General features: G+C 42.7%; 1 protein-coding gene and 1 long non-coding RNA gene across 2 annotated transcripts; both read right to left on the bottom strand.

The window, feature by feature from the left end:
- Window positions 1–3,136: 3,136 nt before the first annotated feature.
- Window positions 3,137–5,133, bottom strand: LOC123168772 (putative cyclin-dependent kinase F-2). Its single transcript, XM_044586643.1, has 2 exons — window positions 4,734–5,133; window positions 3,137–4,509 (listed from the first exon to the last, which is right to left on the bottom strand). Exons 1-2 carry the CDS (start codon window positions 4,921–4,923, stop codon window positions 3,260–3,262), a joined length of 1,440 nt encoding a protein of 479 aa, XP_044442578.1. The 5' UTR covers window positions 4,924–5,133; the 3' UTR covers window positions 3,137–3,259.
- Window positions 5,134–7,447: 2,314 nt separating this feature from the next.
- Window positions 7,448–8,871, bottom strand: LOC123169399 (uncharacterized). Its single transcript, XR_006484786.1, has 3 exons — window positions 8,163–8,871; window positions 7,910–7,945; window positions 7,448–7,810 (listed from the first exon to the last, which is right to left on the bottom strand). It is a non-coding gene; the product is annotated as an uncharacterized lncRNA (long non-coding RNA).
- Window positions 8,872–19,264: the final 10,393 nt, after the last annotated feature.

Genomic DNA, 19,264 nt, shown 5'->3' with positions numbered 1-19,264 from the left:
CCGGGGAATCGCTTTTGTTGTTTCTCTCACATTGGAGACTTGGAGCAACGAATCCAATTGTAACCCTAATTTTCTCTTAAACCTCGAATGAATATTAGATCTGACTGCTCGCTTTCGAGATAATGTAAACCCTTTCCATCACGATTCTTCTTTATCCAAAAAAACCGTGAACTTCTCGATCCCTGGGAGAGATCCCTCCAAGAACTTAACACCACCGTGCGTAGGCCCCACGGTGGGCGCCAACTGTCGTGGAATTAACACGTCAGATGTCCTTAGTGTCAGGACTTAGTCGTGAGGCCAACGCATCTATGTGGTAGCTTGAGAGGGGTTGAGCGGAATTGAGAGACGCAACACAAGACAAGGATTTAGACAGCTTCGGGCCCCGGGAAACATCATCCGGTAACAACCCTACATGCTGTTTGAGGCTAGGTCTCATTATGATCACGGGAGAGTCGCCGGGAACCGGCTCTCGGTGTTTAGCCCTATCGATTCTTTTTTCTCCCCTCTTGGGGTGCCCCGCCCCTCCTTATATAAGCCGAAGGGGCGGGTTACATGTAGAGTCCAACTCGGACTTAAGATTTTAACCTTACTTTGACGTCTCACCATGGGCTTCTTAACGTCTTGGGCTTCTTACAATCTGGCTTACGATCTGACTTACCATCTGGCTTACGATCTGACTTACCATCTGGCTTACGATCTGACTTACCATCAGGCTTACCATCTGGCTTACCGTCTGGCTTACGATCTGGCTTACGATCTGGCTTACCATCTGGCTTACCATCTGGCTTACCGTCTGGCTTAACATGTGCCGGGTTACATGACTATGTCTGCCGGGTTACATGACCATGTCTGCCGGGTTACGATGTTCAACTGTTCCCGCGAGCTTAACCTACTTAACTGTTCCTGCCGGCTTATAGTCTGCCGGGTCATCAATGAAACACCCAATCCCAGCCGGGTTACATCTCCAGCCGGGTCATACTGCGGGGTATATCCCCGACAAAAATCAACGAGGGGGCAGGTGCCAGCACACCGCATTCGGGGACCCTGACATGGTTTGGGGAAGGGAGGGCCAAAGCTTGATCCATGTTATGGTTTCCTCGGGGCCAAATGTACGTCGGAACAAGATGTTCCAATTTTGACGTTAGCCTCCGAGGCAACTAAGAACATCTCTAGCAGACCCCTTAAAACGCACGAAACTGTAAAATAACCGTTGTTTTACATTTTGAGGCGAAAAAACGACCCAAATAGAAACCGTAAACGACTCTGACCTGTAAATTTTTTTTAATGGGCGCATAAAACATTCACGCCAAACCCGTGAAAATAAGGATTTTGAAGGCAACCCGAGGGTGCCCTATATACATGAAACACCGTTGGCAAGAGTCCAGCTGCCATCGAAATCTTCATGGCTCGCTCCCGTCCGCCCGTTCCCAGCCGCTGCGCCCTCCTGTGGCTCTCCCGACGGAGTAGCTAGCTAGCTGAATCGATTGGATTGATTCGAACGGAGCTACATCTAGCTAGCTAGCTGGCTAGCTCTAGCTACGACAAACGGCCCGGCCGCCGCCCGCGCCGCCCCGGCCTCCGCCCGCGCGCCATGGCCACCTCGCATCTTCCTCTTCCGCTTGTCCGCCGGTGGCCGTCCTGCGTCTTTGTCGTCCGTCCGTCTGCCAGCGGTCGCCCTAGCCTATAGGTATGTGCCGATTTCAAATTGACGTGAGGAAGAGGACGGCCAGAAAAAAATGGGCTAGCTGTGGGCCTATTTGATATATTCAAAGAATATTCTTTTTATGGGTTGATTATATGGGAACTGTTCGGCCGCAGCTAAAATCGATCCTTAAAACACGTTTTCTCGACCCTTATAACGACTTTAAGGGTCCGCGATATAAGGGGTTTGCTAGAAATGCTCTAAGAGCATTGGATCCTAGCATATCGCAAATAGTGCTAGAAACTCAACATGCAGAATGAACCGACCAAGCCATAGGTCAATTCAAATAAGGGTACTTTCTCCGTTCCCTATGGATAATCTAGTACCAAGGCGAATCTCGTGCTTAAACGACTAGAGCGACTTCCAGAATTGGGATCCCTTCCTACAATCATAGAGAAGCGGGAGGCCGTGCTGGTCTTTTGCTTTCATAAGCTACAACTAGAGCCCCCCCTCACCCCACATGATATGCCACACCCACCTCAACATATGGGTGACGTTCATGCGCCTGAATGTGGGAATGCATAGTCCGCTCTGGTCCTTCCAAAAACATATATTCGCCGACTTCACCTATGGTATTTATGTCGCCCATTGGTTGTCTGCCAGAAGAAGCGTGATAGATCTTAGTCAATGGAGCCATGCACGCCCCCGGTAGAATATATAACATCATCATAAACATGGGGAAACTACACAGATAGGAGTCGATAGGCACAATCTTCCTCCCCTATGAGATGAACCTACAACACCATGGCTCAGCCTTCACACTGACCCCCACCCCCATAAGCGGGTCAAAGTGCCGAATCAAGCTTCGAGACTCAGAAAGCGACATGCCCAGGTAGGTGATATGGAAAGCGGACAACTTGTTATTAGAGTTGTCCGCAATCCATTGTTGCTCCTCACACATATACCCCAAGACCACAACCTCACTCATATCAAACTTGATCTTGAGGCCGACATCTCCAAAAGCATAGGAGAAGGAACTTAAGATTGATGCATAAAAATAATTGGACAGAAGGCTGCGTGCATTAATCGATGTTAAAGTTAGGGGTTTTACCCTCCTTTCGAATTCTCTACTAGAAGGGAACACAAACACAATCGATGTTGAGGTCGAGGTCATCATATTCTTAATTTGAATGAGATCACAAGCACATCAACTGTTCTACCACTATCATTCGCTCATAGTGGCAAGCCGACGTTTGCTGAGATACTATAACAAGGTTCTAATAACCGGGATCACGTGGTTGCGCACGGTTGTGTAAAGTTTGGGTTGAAGTATTGTATGTTCAAAATTGATTCATTTAGCCCAAAATATATTTTGACATATTGTTTATAATAATGTCTTGGTATGGTTTGATACATTTTCATGATAATCACTAAATTTTATATTCAAATATTAATCATATGTGTATGTGTGAGAAAACATGGACACATGCTTCCTAAGCCGATTAAACGAAACATCTCTTTGATGCAACACTTAAGCAATGATACACTAGGGTATAGCTCTGAAATATACAATCATTTAGGAGAACACGCTAAAAGACAAAGCATGTACAGTAAATTCTATGTCTCCGGTAGGACTCCAACCATGCACGACTTGAAGAAACCAGCAAAGCCACGTCGTTGTTTGCGGAACCAAGGCTTCTTGAGCGCCTCCGCTGCGGTAAGCCGCTTCTCCGGGTTGCTCTCCAGCAGCCCGCTGAGCACCTCGAAGCCGGCCGACGACAACATGCGACTGGGAAACTTGTGCCGAAGGCGGCTGACGCCTCCGTCACCCGGCAGCTTTGACTTCCGGTCTGCCGCTAGCCCCGAGTATCCAGACCACTCCTTGATCCCCTCCGTGCCGACGATGCCAAACACTTTGGCCATGATCTCTATGTCCGACTCGCCGTCGAAAATGGAGGCGCCGGTGCCCGAGAGGAGGTCGGCCATTATGCATCCGAGCCCCCACGTGTCCACGCGATCGTTGTACTCGCGCGAGTGCAGCAGGAGCTCCGGCGCGCTGTACGGCGTCAGAATAATCACCTCCGGCTGCTCCTTCCCCCGCCCTTTCGTGGACATCCCGAAACCGCCGATCTTGTAGACTATGCGGTCGTCCTTGATCTCGCTGCGAACATCGGCTTCGACTGGTTCCTTGGGCTTCTGCATCCTGTCCTCGGTGCCGTCGTCGAGGAGCACGTTCTCCGGCTTGATGTCGAGGTGCAGGACGCCCACGCCGTGCACGGCCTTCACCCCCTCCACGAGCTGCTTCATGATCCGGCGCACCTCGTCCTCGGAGAACGGCCGACGACGACGAACCCGGCGCTGCATGTAGCCGCGTAGGTTGAGGCGCCCCACGTAGTCCATCACGATGAAAGAGTCGCCGGTCTCGGATTGGCAAGCGTCAGCGTAGGTCCGGCGGTGCTGCACGATCGAGGGGATGCCGCGGCACGCGCCCAGGCACATGGCCTCCCGCATGACCTCCGGTAGGCCGGAAATAATGAAGCCGTCGTCGCCGCTCCCGCTGAGCCGCTTGACGGCGACGATCAGGTTGTCCTGGGTGTCCCACACCTTGAACACTTCCCCGTTGATGCCCGCTCCCAGCTTCTCCAGCCGCTCGTAGCCAGGCGGCCTCTTTCTTTCCGGCGGAAGCTGCCATGGCGTCCGTGCCGGTGCACGCAGGTTCGATCGCCAGGAGGCAAGTAACAAGTTTAGGCAGGGAGGTGGAGATACAACGAGTTGAAGTATATATATGTACATACGCGTTGGGAAATCGTTGATTTGTCTACGGTACGGACTGCGGGTGATACCTGGACTCTGAACCCCTACTCCGACTCGGAGTCAAAACCAATCATTTGATCAAATCTATTACGCAATTCTCATTGGCCAGGGCTAGGCACCGGTCTGGGTGCGTTGGATCAAAGCAACCGGCGTCGTTCGATTGACTCTTTTTCGTCTCGACTAAGCAAGTCAACTGTCGGTCGCCGGCTAACCCGCAACACCGCGGTCCGCGCTCGCCCCCGTAGGCCGCCCCGCTCGTCCTTTCCCTCTTGCTCACCGGCAACCCGCCTCCTCCTGTCGTCAGTTGGCTCGCAGCAGCGCCAGTTGCAACAGAAAACAGAGTAGCGCTCCCCTTGGTCATCATGGTTGCGACCCTGACACACTGGCCGGGGCACGGTGACCATGGTTGCAGCATCAGCAGCATCACCGCCTCCGGCTAGCCGCGAGTCGGAGGCTTGCACCGTCATGTCAGGCAAAAAAGAATCTGAAAGTATTCATTTGCCAATTGAATCAAAAATTACTAGGTTCCAGCAAAAACAAAAGTGGATTCAAGCAAAACAAAGTCAGTAGGAAAAACTCCCAGTGGGGTATTGTGGAAAAAAAAAACTAGTTTGCCCCGGTTGCAGCAAAAGGTTGTCGTGCTTTCAACATCTGGCGAACAGGTTGCAGCACCCCGCGTCCGGTGTGATCACCACTAGCAGTTCTGGGCTTCACGCTGCGATTGGGGGGGGGGGGGGGGGGGGGGTTGGGTGCGTGGCCATGGCCGGTAGCAGTGGCCGGTGCCGAATCTCATGGAGGGAATTTTCTCTCGTGGGAGACACACACACACACAGAGGGAGAGAGAGATGAAGGGATGGGAGTGACGGGACGAAGAGGATAAGTGATGGAGAAATAAAAAAGGAAAAGGGCTACGAGGATAAGGGGCCGACCATGGGGGAGGTAGCGCCTGACGACACAGCGTGCGACCGACCCAAACTCGGCCGGCTGGCTTGGCGGAAGTGTTTTCCATTCTCTCTCAATTAAGAAAAAAAACTATTTTCCTCACCAATGAGGCCCAACCAAATAGCATCATAAGTTTAGAAGAGGCTTGGTACATCCCCACCTGTATAAGTCATTAGACTAAAAAAAAACATCTATAAGCCATTATTTACCTCCTCTTATAACCGATCTACTATATCACTAAGCTCCCTAGGGGTAAAAGGCCTCACGTTCAATTGAGGTGTCCAATTGAAATTGGGTCACCCAATTTTGACCAAGTCAACAATTTCTCAAAGTTCTTATTTAATTCTTTTATACTATACACTATGCTTCCTAATTTTAAATCCTCACAATTAATTGAGGTCTTCAGTTGGTCACCTGATTTTGACCGGATCAATAATTTCTCAAGGACCTCTCCCACTTAATTATTTTAATTCATCATACTCCTTAACTTTGAAACTCTTTTATTCGATTGAGATATTCAATTTTGATTTTGGTTTATGATCTTGATCAGGTCAACGATTTTTCAAATCAATCAACACCAACCGGCTAGAAAAACATATCAACTCGTGCACGCTTTTACCACCTAGAAAAAAGAAGCGCCACCATGTGATGATACTGTAGATACAATATAGTACATATAACCATCGACGCAGAAATTTACCCTCAAAAGTAAGAGTTGATTAGCGCATTATAAATAAATATAAAACACACTCCATCGTCTCTTCTATGCGCCAAACTAAATATTCCATCAGTTCTAAAATACAAGGGGTATTAGTTCTTTGGAAAGTCAAATTTCTTCAAGTTTGACCAAGTTTAGAGCTAAAAATATCAACATCCACAATATTAAGCCAAAAAATTATGGAAACTAGATGATGCCCCGCGCGTTGCAGCGGGCCTAATAGTGCAGATACTATGTATGAACAATATAACATCATGATAAAGAGAGTATGTCTTAGCCCTTCCATCAAGATTGCATTCCTGGTCCCTTGTTGATGAAAGGTACATAGACCAAAATATGGGATGATATGTGGCAATCGGAATCACAGGGGGTGGTTTGGTTGGTATTCTACTTGCCATCCTGGAGTCTCCTATTCTAGACCTACTTGAACTACTAAAGTAGGGGGCATATGTCCATGTCAATGTCTACCCAAATCAGATTCAAATTTATCTTAAAGTCAGACCAAATTCTGATATAAATAGGGAGGGAGGAAGAAGGCAAAAATTGTGACAAATGATGAAACAAATGTTGAAGCAATAGCATATCGATCAACAGAGACAACACTTTTGGCCCCATCTAGTAATGTTCTTCAATGCAGAAGCAATGCCACATTTATCAGAGAACAGCCCATATGTGGGAAACTTTGTGATATTAATATAAGAAAGCTCAAATCAGCTGATGAAAGATTTCATAGTACCATATTTTTTTAGCTCATGCAAACCTGACAGAAATGAGCAGCTTCACGCCTTAACCACAGAACAACCTCTACCTATGCTGAAACAACCTGACAAATGCTTCCATCTCCATAATATTCATTTACCTCAATCATCCAATAAAAGATCACTCACCGCATCATTCAGTCAACTAACTGATGTCTAGAATAAATGTGAAGCATGAGATAAAAATAAAATGGCGTCGAGAAAGAAAGAGATCAATTGTACCTAGGCTCAAATCAGCTCACAAAAGACTTCTATCCACATTATTCTTCAGCTATCCCAAGACTGAATAGTAAATAGGGGCCGCAAAGGAACTCCTAGTAGCTCAATAGAAATCTAATTAACTGTCTCCTTAGAATGATAGAATTTGCATTTCCTTAATCTGATATTAACCCTTTCTGCCAGCTTAAAATTTCTGAAAAGCACAAACTGTACTAAAATTCTCGAAACATAAACAGTACCAAAATTCTTACCAGATACAATTTGCATTTTCATAATCTGAGATTAATCAGCACCATTAGGTACAATAAATCTCAAGATACAAAATATCCGCACAAATGATGAGCTGAGCCCAAAGCAAAAGCAGATCCAAGTCTTCATCTCTGCATTAAAATATTAGGTGTCAATATGAGTGACATAAGCATCCATGATTTAATAGACATGGATGTAGTGGCGAACATGAATAAGCAAATTGAATTCATGATGGATACACACCAAATTCTGGCACTTGTGTCAGCAATTGTTTCTGCTAAATGTGAAAGAAGAAGAATAAATATCTTCTCTCAAGCATAACAGGTGCAGAATTAGCCCTAGAAGAGAATGTGTTGAGTCATAGTACTTGCTCAATGTACATCATGTGAACAGGGTACGATCACCTGTTGGAAATGGAACGTGTAACTACTCCAGAGAAGTGGGAGGGGAAGTGCTAGATACTGCTGCCTGCATCATATACACCATCAAAACTGGCAGTACGAAAATTAATGAAACAAACATACTTTGTCTAACTTATGAATTGCTAACTGCTAGGCAACAACATACCTGAAAGTAAATTGAAATATCACATATGCTCTGATTCTGCAAAAAAAATCAATGGAAAGCATTAGAAATACCAAAAAAATAATACTAAACTAACATATATGTGTATATAAGTGAGAGATATATATAGAGAGATACAGGATTGTAGTTGCACATCGTAAATGGTAAGCTTTATTTGTTTATTTCTTCAAGAACACTAAAGAAAACAAATGAAGAGAATTTTTTTCACGATCTAGTGCTTTGGATTAAAACCAACCGGATTGGAAACATGATCATGAATCCGTCGTGTCTTGAAAAATGCTTGCCCGCATTGCTCGAGACCGGACTTGCTGCCCCGAAGGAAGTGGCTGGAGACGGAATAGAGCTTTCTTCTAAATAAATTGCCTACCACACACGAATCAGAGCTTGCAACCCAGGCTAACTCAAAACTATCACTCCGATCTAGGGAGAAATAGAGGAGGGAGAGCACCCACCTTTGGTGCGGGTGTTGTTGAGGGAGGACACTGACGGTGGCGCGTGCGGCTCATCGGGAGCTCTGGTCGATGCCGGGGCGCAGGGCATGGGTCCATGGAGGCCGCAGGGCTCGATTTACCTGCAACGGGGTGCGAGGCTAGGTTGACCTGCAGTGATCACAGAGTGCCCACGGAATTGGCCTCCCCCTGTACAGCAGCTAAAGTGGTCGATGGAAGAATGGACACGTGGTCAGAGACGGTCGCCGGAGCGGCATCACACGCAGGGGGTCGCCGGGTGCCTTGCCGAGGTCACATGTGGCGGCACTGATTGGGACGCTGGGTAGCGAGGTCGGGCGATGTCGCCGGGATCGTGGGCGGCTCACCGGGGTCACACTGTATGCCGTGCCTGGATCACCCGGGGTCGCTTGGCATTTCGGCAGCGGCAGCGTCGCTACGCCTCACTGGGTCACTCTCCAGGAGGGTTCGAGTACTGGATGCATATGTCCTGTTTGTGTGGATCTTAGATTGACTCTTCAGCTTTCTTTACATAAAAAAAAGACGATTAAATTGACTCTTCAGTTACAGGAGGGGGAAGGGTTAATACCCAATGGTTCCTGGGTACATATGTACCTTATATGGGGATTTGTTTTTAATAATTAAACAAAAAGTCAAAATAGTTAAGAAACTATTTTTAGAATAAAGTTGACTTACTTGCGCACTAGTATACACATTTTCAGAAAAAAGAAAACTACGTTGACTTCACAGCGAAAAAGACGAAATTTATTTGCTATTATATGTCACTATTCACGCTATTTTGACCAAATTTTTTTCTTTTTTAAAAAGAAGTCAAAGAGGAATTTTATGTTTTTGTAACTTTTCTCACTAGTACAATGGAAGGTCAAGTTTTTATCAAAAATATTTTTAGAAATTTTGACTTTTTGTTGAATTACTAATTTTTTTGTGCATATAGGGTACATATGTACCCAGGAACCAACAGTTCCCCTCCGAGAGGAAAGGGCAAAGGAATGGACGATTAGAAATTCGGCATGGGGACAAATAAAAATGGGTCTGTTCACACATCTGGGAGAGGTGACGTGGTTGCTTGTGCATGTGGGGGTGAAGTGGACCAATCAGAAGCTTGCTGATGTGTATAACTTGCATGTGTAGAGAAATAGGTTAGTGGGGATCATCTATTTAGTTATTATAGATTCATTTCATGATGAATCTAATAGCACCAATTTGATACTACGAATTTTGATATGTTTCTTCATAAATTTGATCAAACTTAAAGACGCTGGACTTTTCAAAAAAGTAATACAACTTATATTTTAAAACAAAATGAGTATTTTTTTAAAGAATCTCGACAACGCCAACGGCGCAGCGAAACACGCCCAACCTTCTGGTATGTGACTAAATCCAACAAACTCTATTTTTCACCGTTAATTTAAATTAACTTTATTGCAATAGTAGGGGATGGATACTTGGTTAATCGAACCCGAAGCTGATAAAATTTGTTATACACAAAAAGTTTTATTTCGTGTACATTTGACTAGGAGTGCTCTAAAATTCAAGTTCAAATGGATATAGAGATTCATTCGTTGCACAATCACAAAGATATGAACTTAGATAGTCATTCCTTCCTTAGAGCATTTCCGACCGTACCAGGCTAATCTTTCCCTCCATTTGTTGGTGGACACGTTCGGATATTATCGAGACGTGACTGTTATGAATCGCATTTGTCCATGCACGTAGTTGTGTTCCTTAAATTTGTCAGGCCCTATATGATTGATGTGGATGAATAGAGAGAGAGGGAGGAAAGAAAAATAAAAAAAAGTGGTCCACGATGTGTCGGGTCCGACATGGCGGGCTGTCTGAACACATCCAAACACCCTAATTATTTTCCACGTATATGGTGGGTTTGTAGGTTTAGCTCTCTCTCATTTTTGGGTCTTTGGGTTGGAGATGCTCTTAATTTCGTCAACATAAGAGCATCTCTTGCAGATCCCACAAACTGGATCATCTACTATAATAACCATCAGTTTATGGGACGGTGGCCATTTTGCCGGCCCTAATAGATTCTGCAAATTCGGCCATCTCAGATTTTTTTAGATCGCAGATCCACCGGCCCATTTTCTTCATATCTACGGGATTTGAGCTCCTTTTTACACGAACCTCTAAAACATAGAAACGGTTGGTGATAACCCACAAGCATAGGGGATGGCAACAGTTTTCGAGGGTAGAGTATTCAACCCAAATTTATTGATTCAACACAAGGGGAGCCAAAAAATATTCTCAAGTATTAGCAGCGGAGTTGTCAATTCAACCACACCTGAAAGACTTAATATCTGCAGCAAAGTATTTAGTAGCAAAGTAGTATGGAAGTAACGGTAACAGTGACAAAAGTGACAGTAATAGTTTCATAGCAATTGTAATAATAACAATGGAGAAGTAACGAAGCAAAGATCAATATGTGAAAAGTTCGTCGGCAATGGATCAATGATGGATAATTATGTCGGATGACATTCATCATGCAACGGTTATAACATAGGGTGACACAGAACTAGCTCCAGTTCATCAATATAATGTAGGCATGTATTCCAAATATAGTCATACGTGCTTATAGAAAAGAACTTGCATGACATCTTTTGTCCTACCCTCCCGTGGTAGCGGGGTCCTAGTGGAAACTAAGGGATATTAAGGCCTCCTTTTAATAGAGTACCGGACCAAAGCATTAGCACTTAGTGAATACATGAACTCCTCAAACTATGGTCATCACCGGGAGTGGTCTCGACTATTGTCACTCCGGAGTTGCCGGATCATAACACGTAGTAGGTAACTATAACTTCCAATATCGGATCAAGAACACAAATACATTGATGAAAACATAAAGGGTTCAGATCTGAGTTCATTGCACTCGGGCCCTAGTGACAAGCATTAAGCATAACAAGGTCATAGAAACATCAATCTTAGAACACAGTGGATACTAGGGATCAAACCCTAACAAAACTAACTCGATTGCATGGTAAATCTCATCCAACCCATCACGGTCCAACAAGCCTGCGATGGAATTACTCACGCACGGCGGTGAGCATCATGAAATTGGTGATGGAGGATGGTTGATGATGACGATGGCGACGGATTCCCCTCTCTGGAGCCCAGAACGGACTTTAGATCTGCCCTCCCGAGGAAGAACAGGACTTGGCGACGGCTCCGTATCGTAAAACATGATGAAACTTTCTCTCTGATTTTTTCTCCCCGAAAATGAATATATGGAGTTGGAGTTGAGGTCGGTGAGGGTCCAGGGGGCCCAGAAGGTTGCAGGGCGCACCCCCCACCCTTGTGGATAGGGTGTGGGCCCCCTGGTGCTGATTCTTTCGCCAATAGTTTTTATTAATTCCAAAAATAATCTTCGTTGATTTTCAGGTCAATCCGAGAACTTTTTATTCTGCACAAAAATAACACCATGGCAATTCTGCTGAAAACAGCGTCAGTCCGGGTTAGTTCCATTCAAATCATGCAAGTTAGAGACCAAAACAAGGGCAAAAGAGTTTGGAAAAGTAGATACGATGGAGACGTATCAACTCCCCCAAGCTTAAACCTTTTCTTATCCTCAAGCTATTCAGTTGATAAACTGAAAGTGATAAAGAAAAACTTTTACAAACTCTGTCTAATCTTGTTGTTGCAAATATGTAAAGCCAGCATACAAGTTTTCAGCAAAGATTATGAACTAACCATATTCACAATAACTTTTAGGTCTCACATTTACTCATATCAATGGCATAATCAACTAGCGAGCAATAATGATAGATCTCGGATGACAACACTTTTTCAAAACAATCATGATATGATATAACAAGATGGCATCTTGCTAGCCCTTTCTGAGACTGCAAAACATAAATGTAGAGCACCTTTGAAGATCGAGGACTGACTAGACATTGTAATTCATGGTAAGAGAGATCCAGTCATAGTCATACTCAATATAAATTAATAACAATGCATACAAATGATAGTGGTGCTCTCTAACTGGTGCTTTTAAATAAGAGGATGATGACTCAGCAATAAAAGTAAATAGATAGACCCTTCACAGAGGGAAGCAGGGATTTGCAGAGGTGCCAGAGCTCGAGTTTTGAAATAGAGATTGAATAATATTTTGAGCGGTATGCTTTCATTGTCAACATAACAACCAAGAGATCTCGGTATCTTCCATGCTACATACATTATAGGCGGTTCCCAAACAGAATGGTAAAGTTTATACTCCCCCACCACCAACAAGCACACTCCACGGCTGGTCCGAAACAACGGGTACCGTCGAACTAACAACAGTCCTGGGGGCGTTTTGTTTGCAATTATTTTGATTTGATTTGCTTTAAGCATGGGACTGGGCATCCCGGTTACCAGCCATTTTCTCTTGAATGATGAGCGGAGTCCACTCATCATGAGAATAACCCACCTAGCATGGAAGATATTGACAGACCTAGTTGGTACATGAGCTATTCGAGCATACAAAACAGATTATCATTTGAAGGTTTAGAGGTTAGTACTTGCAAATTTACTTGGAACGGCATGTAAATACCGCATATAGGAAGGTACTTAGTACAAGCGAAGGCTAGAAAGAGACTGGGGAGCAACCAACTAGAGAGCGACAACAGTCATAGACATGCATTGAGATTAACCAACATTGAGTGCAAGCATGAGTAGGATATAAATCACCATGAACATAAATATCGTAGAGGCTATGTTGATTTTGTTTCAACTACATGCGTGAGCATGTGCCAAATCAAGCCACTCGAATCACTCAAAGGAGGATACCATCCTATCATACTACATCACAACCATTTTAATTTCCATGTTGGCACGCAAGGTAAACCATTATAAGCTCCTAGCTAATTAAGCACGACATGAGTAACTATAATCTCTAATTGTCATTGCGAACATGTTTCATTCATAATAGACTGAATCAGGAATGATGAAGTAATCATATTTACAAAAACAAGATAGGTCAAGTTCATACGAGCTTTTCCTCATCTCAATTAATTCATCATATATCGTCATTATTGCCTTTCACTTGCACGACCGAACGGTGGTGATAATAATAATAGTGCACGTGCATTGGACTAAGCTGGAATCTGCAAGCATTTATTCAAAGGAGAAGATAAGGTAATATGGGCTCTTTGTTAGATCAACAATAATGCATAAGAGAGCCACTCAACATTTTCATCATGGTCTTCTCCTCTTGACCCCCAAAGAAAAGAAAACAATTTCAAAGAAACACACTGAAATATTTTTGGAGTTATTGTTTCTCTTAAGAAAGTAAAATAAGAACAAGAAAAACTATTTACACGGGAAAGCTCCCAACAAACACGAGAAATCTTTTTGTTTTTTTAATTCTACAACTAAGCATGCATGGAAAGTAAACTACTACTAATTTTTTTGGTTTTTCTTAAGGTTTAATAAACACACAAGAAGAAAGCAAAAAAAAAGAAATAAACTAGCATGGATAATACAATGAAAGAGCATGAACACCGACAATTGAAATGAGTGTGTGAATCATGAATGTAATGCGGTGGGAATACGTACTCCCCCAAGTTTAAGCTTTTGGCCTAAGTTGTTCTAAGCCCACAGATGGCCTGGTGGATATCCAAAGTTGAAGTTGGGGCCGTACTGTGCTGCGGCAGCTACCGCTTGGCGAGCTGCCTCTTGAAGACGAGCAGCCTCCGCTACCCTCTCGTACTCGTTTGCCTCCTCTCTAGTTATAAAGTATCTTCCATTTGCCTCCGCACGAAGGAATCGGTGAGATAATAATACTGTAAGCACTTGTCCGATAAGAAATCCTCGAGGCCGGCATTTTGTATGTATGCATAGAATTCATCCTTGAAACTTGCACGATCCATAAACTCATCTAATGGCCATTCACACGGCCTCACTTGAGCTTCCCTTGGTAGTTCAGGGTCTGGGTCGCGTATCGCACGCCTCGGTGCTTGCTTCCTTGAAGAACCTCCTTGGTACATTCTCCTAGACATTTTTCTTTCTCTGAAAAATTTCTGAAATTTTTAGTAACTCAAAATAAAAGTGAACCAAACTCAACAAAATTGGTAGCAACTACTCCTACAAGTGTCTAGAGGCTAACCCAAGCATCAAAACTACTTTGGACCATATAAATTTGACATGCAAGCTCAAGAACATAGTCACCACAGCAGCAAAATTTTGCAATGAATAAAGCACTAGAACAAAAACTAATTGGACCATTGGAGGAGTCACATACCGAAGAACAATCCCCCAAAGCAGTTTTGTGAATGGAGCTTTGAGCAAGGAGATCTAAAATGGCAGCAAGATGAGCAAGAACATGAGTTTGAGATATGGAGTGATTTTTTCTAGAGGAAGAAGGAGAAGATGGGTGCTGGAATAAGTGGAGGGGGGGCACGTGGGGCCCACAAGGTCGGGGGGCGCTCCCTCCACCCTTGTGGCCAACTGGTGAGGCCCCCTGGTGTGTTCTTTGCACCAGAAATTCTAAAATATTCTAAAAAAATCATATCCAATTTTCAGGGCATTTGGAGAACTTTTATTTTTGGGGCATTTTTTTATTGCATGGATAATTCAGAAAACAGACAGAAAATACTATTTTTGCTTTATTTAAACTAACTAATAGAAAGTAAAAGATGGCTACAGAGAGTTCTGCCTTCTAAATTCATCCATCTCATGCTCATCAACAGAAATTCATTAACGAGGTTGATCAAGTCTCATTAACAAGCTTCTTCCGAGTGACATGAAATCGGAGAACTTTCGAATAACACTAGGTTACCTCAACGGTGATATGCATGTCCCCAATAATAAGAATATCATATTTATTTTTTGACAGTAGGAAGAGGAAATTCAAAACCTCCAATAGTAATAGTTGAAATTTTTCCAATAGAATTGATACCATGAACTTGAGGTTGATTCTTCAGAAAGTGTACCGTATGCTCATTACCATTAACATGAAGGTGATATTGCCTTTGTTGCAATCAATAACTGCCCCTGCAGTATTCAAAAAGGGTCTACCAAGAATGATCGACATACTGTCATCCTCGGGAATATCAAGAATAACAAAGTCTGTTAAGATAGTAACGTTTGCAACCACAACAGGCACATCTTCACAAATACTGATAGGTATAGCAGTTGATTTATCAGCCATTTGCAAAGAAATTTCAGTAGGTGTCAACTTATTCAATTCAAGTCTACGATACAAAGAGAAAGGCATAACACTAACACCGAATCCAAGATCACATAAAGCAGTTTTAACATAGTTTCTTTTAATGGAGCATGGTATAGTTGGTACTCCTGGATCTCCAAGTTTCTTTGGTATTCCACTCTTAAAAGAATAATTAGCAAGCATGGTGGAAATTTCAGCTTCTGGTATCTTTCTTTTATTTGTAACAATATCTTTCATATACTTAGCATAAGGAGGCATTTTGAGCATATCAGTCAAATGCATACGCAAAAAGATAGGTCTAATCATTTCAGCAAAGCACTCAAAATCCTCATCATCCTTTTTGTTGGATGGCTTAGGAGGAAAGGGCATGGGTTTCTGAACCCATGGTTCTCTTTCTTTACCATGTTTCCTAGAAACAAAGTCTCTCTTATCATAACGTTGATTCTTTGATTGTGGGTTATCAAGATCAACAGCAGGTTCAATCTCTACATCATTATCATTACTAGGTTGAGCATCAACATGAACATCATCATTAACATTATCACTAGGTTCATGTTCATCACCAGATTGTGTCTCAGCATCAGAAATAGAAATATCATTGGGATTCTCAGGTGTGTCTATAGCAGGTTCACTAGCATGCACAGTCCTATCAGTTTTCTTTTTCTTCTTATTACTAGTACTGGGTGCATCAGTATTAGTTCTCTGAGAATCTTGCTCAACTCTCTTAGGATGACCCTCACGATACAAAGGTTCCCGAGTCATCCTACCACCTCTAGTCATAACCCTAACAGCATTATCATTTTTCTTTTTATTCAACTCATTAATCAATTCATCTTGAGCTTTAAGTACTTGTTCTACTTGAGTTGTAACCATGGAAGCATGTTTACTAATGAGCTTAAGAGTTAAGATCATTAACAATACTATTCATATAGTTGCTCAAGTGATCAAGCATGTAAGCATTACATTTCAATTGTCTACTAACATAAGCATTGAAGTTTTCTTGTTTAACAATAACATTATCAAACTCATCAAAGCATTGACTAGCAGACTTATTATGAGGAATATCACCTTCATCAAATCTACGGAGAGAGTTTACCTCTACTACCTGTGTCGGGTTATCAAGACCATGTATTTCTTCAATAGGCGGTAGATTTTTAACATCTTCAGCCCTAATACCTTTTTTCATTGATTTCTTTGCCTCTTGAATATCTTCAGGACTAAGAAATAGAATACCCCTTTTCTTCGGAGTTGGCTTCGGAGTTGGTTCAGGAAGTGTCCAATCATTTTCATTACTCAATATATTATTCAATGGCAATTCAGCTTGCTCAACAGTTCTTTCCCTGAAAACACAACCAACACAACTATCCAGGTGGTCTCTGGAAGCATCGGTTAGTCCATTATAAAAGATATCAAGTATTTCATTTTTCTTGAGAGGGTGATCAGGAAAGCATTAAGTAATTGGAGAAGCCTCCCCCAAGCTTGTGGGAGACTCTCTTCTTCAATTTTCACAAAATTATATATTTCCCTTAAAGCAACTTGTTTCTTATGAGCGGGGAAATATTTTGCAGAGAAGTGATAAATCATATCCTGGGGTCTACGCACACAACCAGGAGCAAGAGAATTAAACCATATCCTAGCATCACCCTTTAGTGAGAAAGGAAATAATTTAAGGATATAGTAATAGCGAATTTTTTCCTCATGAGTAAATAGGGTGGCTATATCATTTAATTTAGTGAGATGTGCCACAACAGTTTCAGACTCATAAGCATGAAAAGGATCAGATTCAACCAAAGTAATTAACTCATAATCGACAGAGAACTCATAATCCTTATCAGTAACAAAGATATGTGAAGTAGAAAAAGTAGGATCATATTTCATTCTAGCATTCAAGGATTTTTCTTGCAGTTTAGCTAACAATTTCTTAAGATCTTCCCTATCATTACAAGCAAAGAAGTCTCTAGCAGTTTCTTCATCCATAACATAAGCCTCAGGAACAACAGGAAATTCATATCTAGGAGGAGAATCATAATCATAATCTTTAATAATATTATCTGTTTTAGTAATTTTATTTTCTCTAGCCCTAGCAAGTTGTTCATCAAGAAATTCATCTAGTGGCACAGTATTATCAAGCACAGAAGCAGTTTCATCATAAGTATCATGCAAAGCAGAAGTGGCATCATCAATAACATGCGACGTATCAGAATCAATAGCAGGAGTAGGTGTCGCAAGTTTACTTAAAACAGAAGGAGAATCGAGTGCAGAGCTAGATGACAGTTCCTTACTTCCCCTCGTAGTTGAGGGAAAAATCTTAGTTCTTTGATCTTTCAGATTCCTCATAGTGATCAACAGATATAAATCCCAAGTGACTCGGAGAATAGAGCTATGCTCCCCGGCAATGGCGCCAGAAAAAGGTCGTGATAACCCACAAGTATAGGGGATCGCAACAATTTTTGACGGTAGAGTATTCAGCAAAAATTTATTGATTCGACACAAGGGGAGCCAAAGAATATTCTCAAGTATTAGCAGCTGAGTTGTCAATTCAACCATACCAGAAAGACTTATTATCTGCAGCAAAGTATTTAGTAGCAAAGTAGTATGGAAGTAATGGTAACAGTGACAAAAGTGACAGTAATAGTTTCGTACCAATTGTAACAGTAACGGCGGAGAAGTAACGAAGCAAAGATCAATATGTGAAAAGCTCGTAGGCAATAGATCAATGATGGATAATTATGTCGGATGGAATTCATCATGCAACGGTTATAACATAGGGTGACACAGAACTAGCTCCAGTTCATCAATATAATGTAGGCATGTATTCCGAATATAGTCATACGTGATTATGGAAAAGAACTTGCATGACATCTTTTGTCCAACCCTCCCGTGGCAGCGGGGTCCTAGTGGAAACTAAGGGATATTAAGGCCTCCTTTTAATAAAGTACCGGACCAAAGCATTAGCACTTAGTGAATACATGAACTCCTCAAACTACGGTCTTCACCGGGAGTGGTCCAGACTATTGTCACTCCGGGGTTGCCGGATCATAGCACGTAGTAGGTAACTATAACTTGCAATATCGGATCAAGAACACAAATATATTGATGAAAACATAAAGGGTCTAGATCTGAGTTCAAGGCACTCGGGCCCTAGTGACAAGCATTAAGCATAGCAAGGTCATAACGACATCAATCTTAGAACACAGTGGATACTAGGGATCAAACCCTAACAAAACTAACTTGCTTACATGGTAAATCTCATCCAACCCATTGGTGTCTACTATGGAACCTTCTTCTTGTAGATGTTGTTGGGCCTCCAAGTGCAGAGGTTTGTAGGACAGTAGCAAATTTCCCTCAAGTGGATGACCTAAGGTTTATCAATCTGTGGGAGGCGTAGGATGAAGATGGTCTCTCTCAAACAACCCTGCAACAAAATAACAAAGAGTCTCTTGTGTCCCCAACACACCCTATACAATGGTAAATTGTATAGGCGCACTAGTTCGGCGAAGAGATGGTGATACAAGTACAATATGGATGGTAGATATAGGTTTTTGTAATCTGAAAATATAAAAACAGCAAGGTAACTAATGATAAAAGTTAGCGTAAACGGTATTGCAATGCGTTGAAACAAGGCCTAGGGTTCATACTTTCACTATTGCAAGTTCTCTCAATAGTAATAACATAACTGGATCATATAACTATCCCTCAACATGCAACAAAGAGTCA

This window comes from Triticum aestivum, chromosome 7D (genome assembly GCF_018294505.1).
Source record: "Triticum aestivum cultivar Chinese Spring chromosome 7D, IWGSC CS RefSeq v2.1, whole genome shotgun sequence".
Classification (NCBI taxonomy): Eukaryota; Viridiplantae; Streptophyta; class Magnoliopsida; order Poales; family Poaceae; genus Triticum; species Triticum aestivum.
This window is presented reverse-complemented; position numbering and strand designations above follow the sequence as displayed.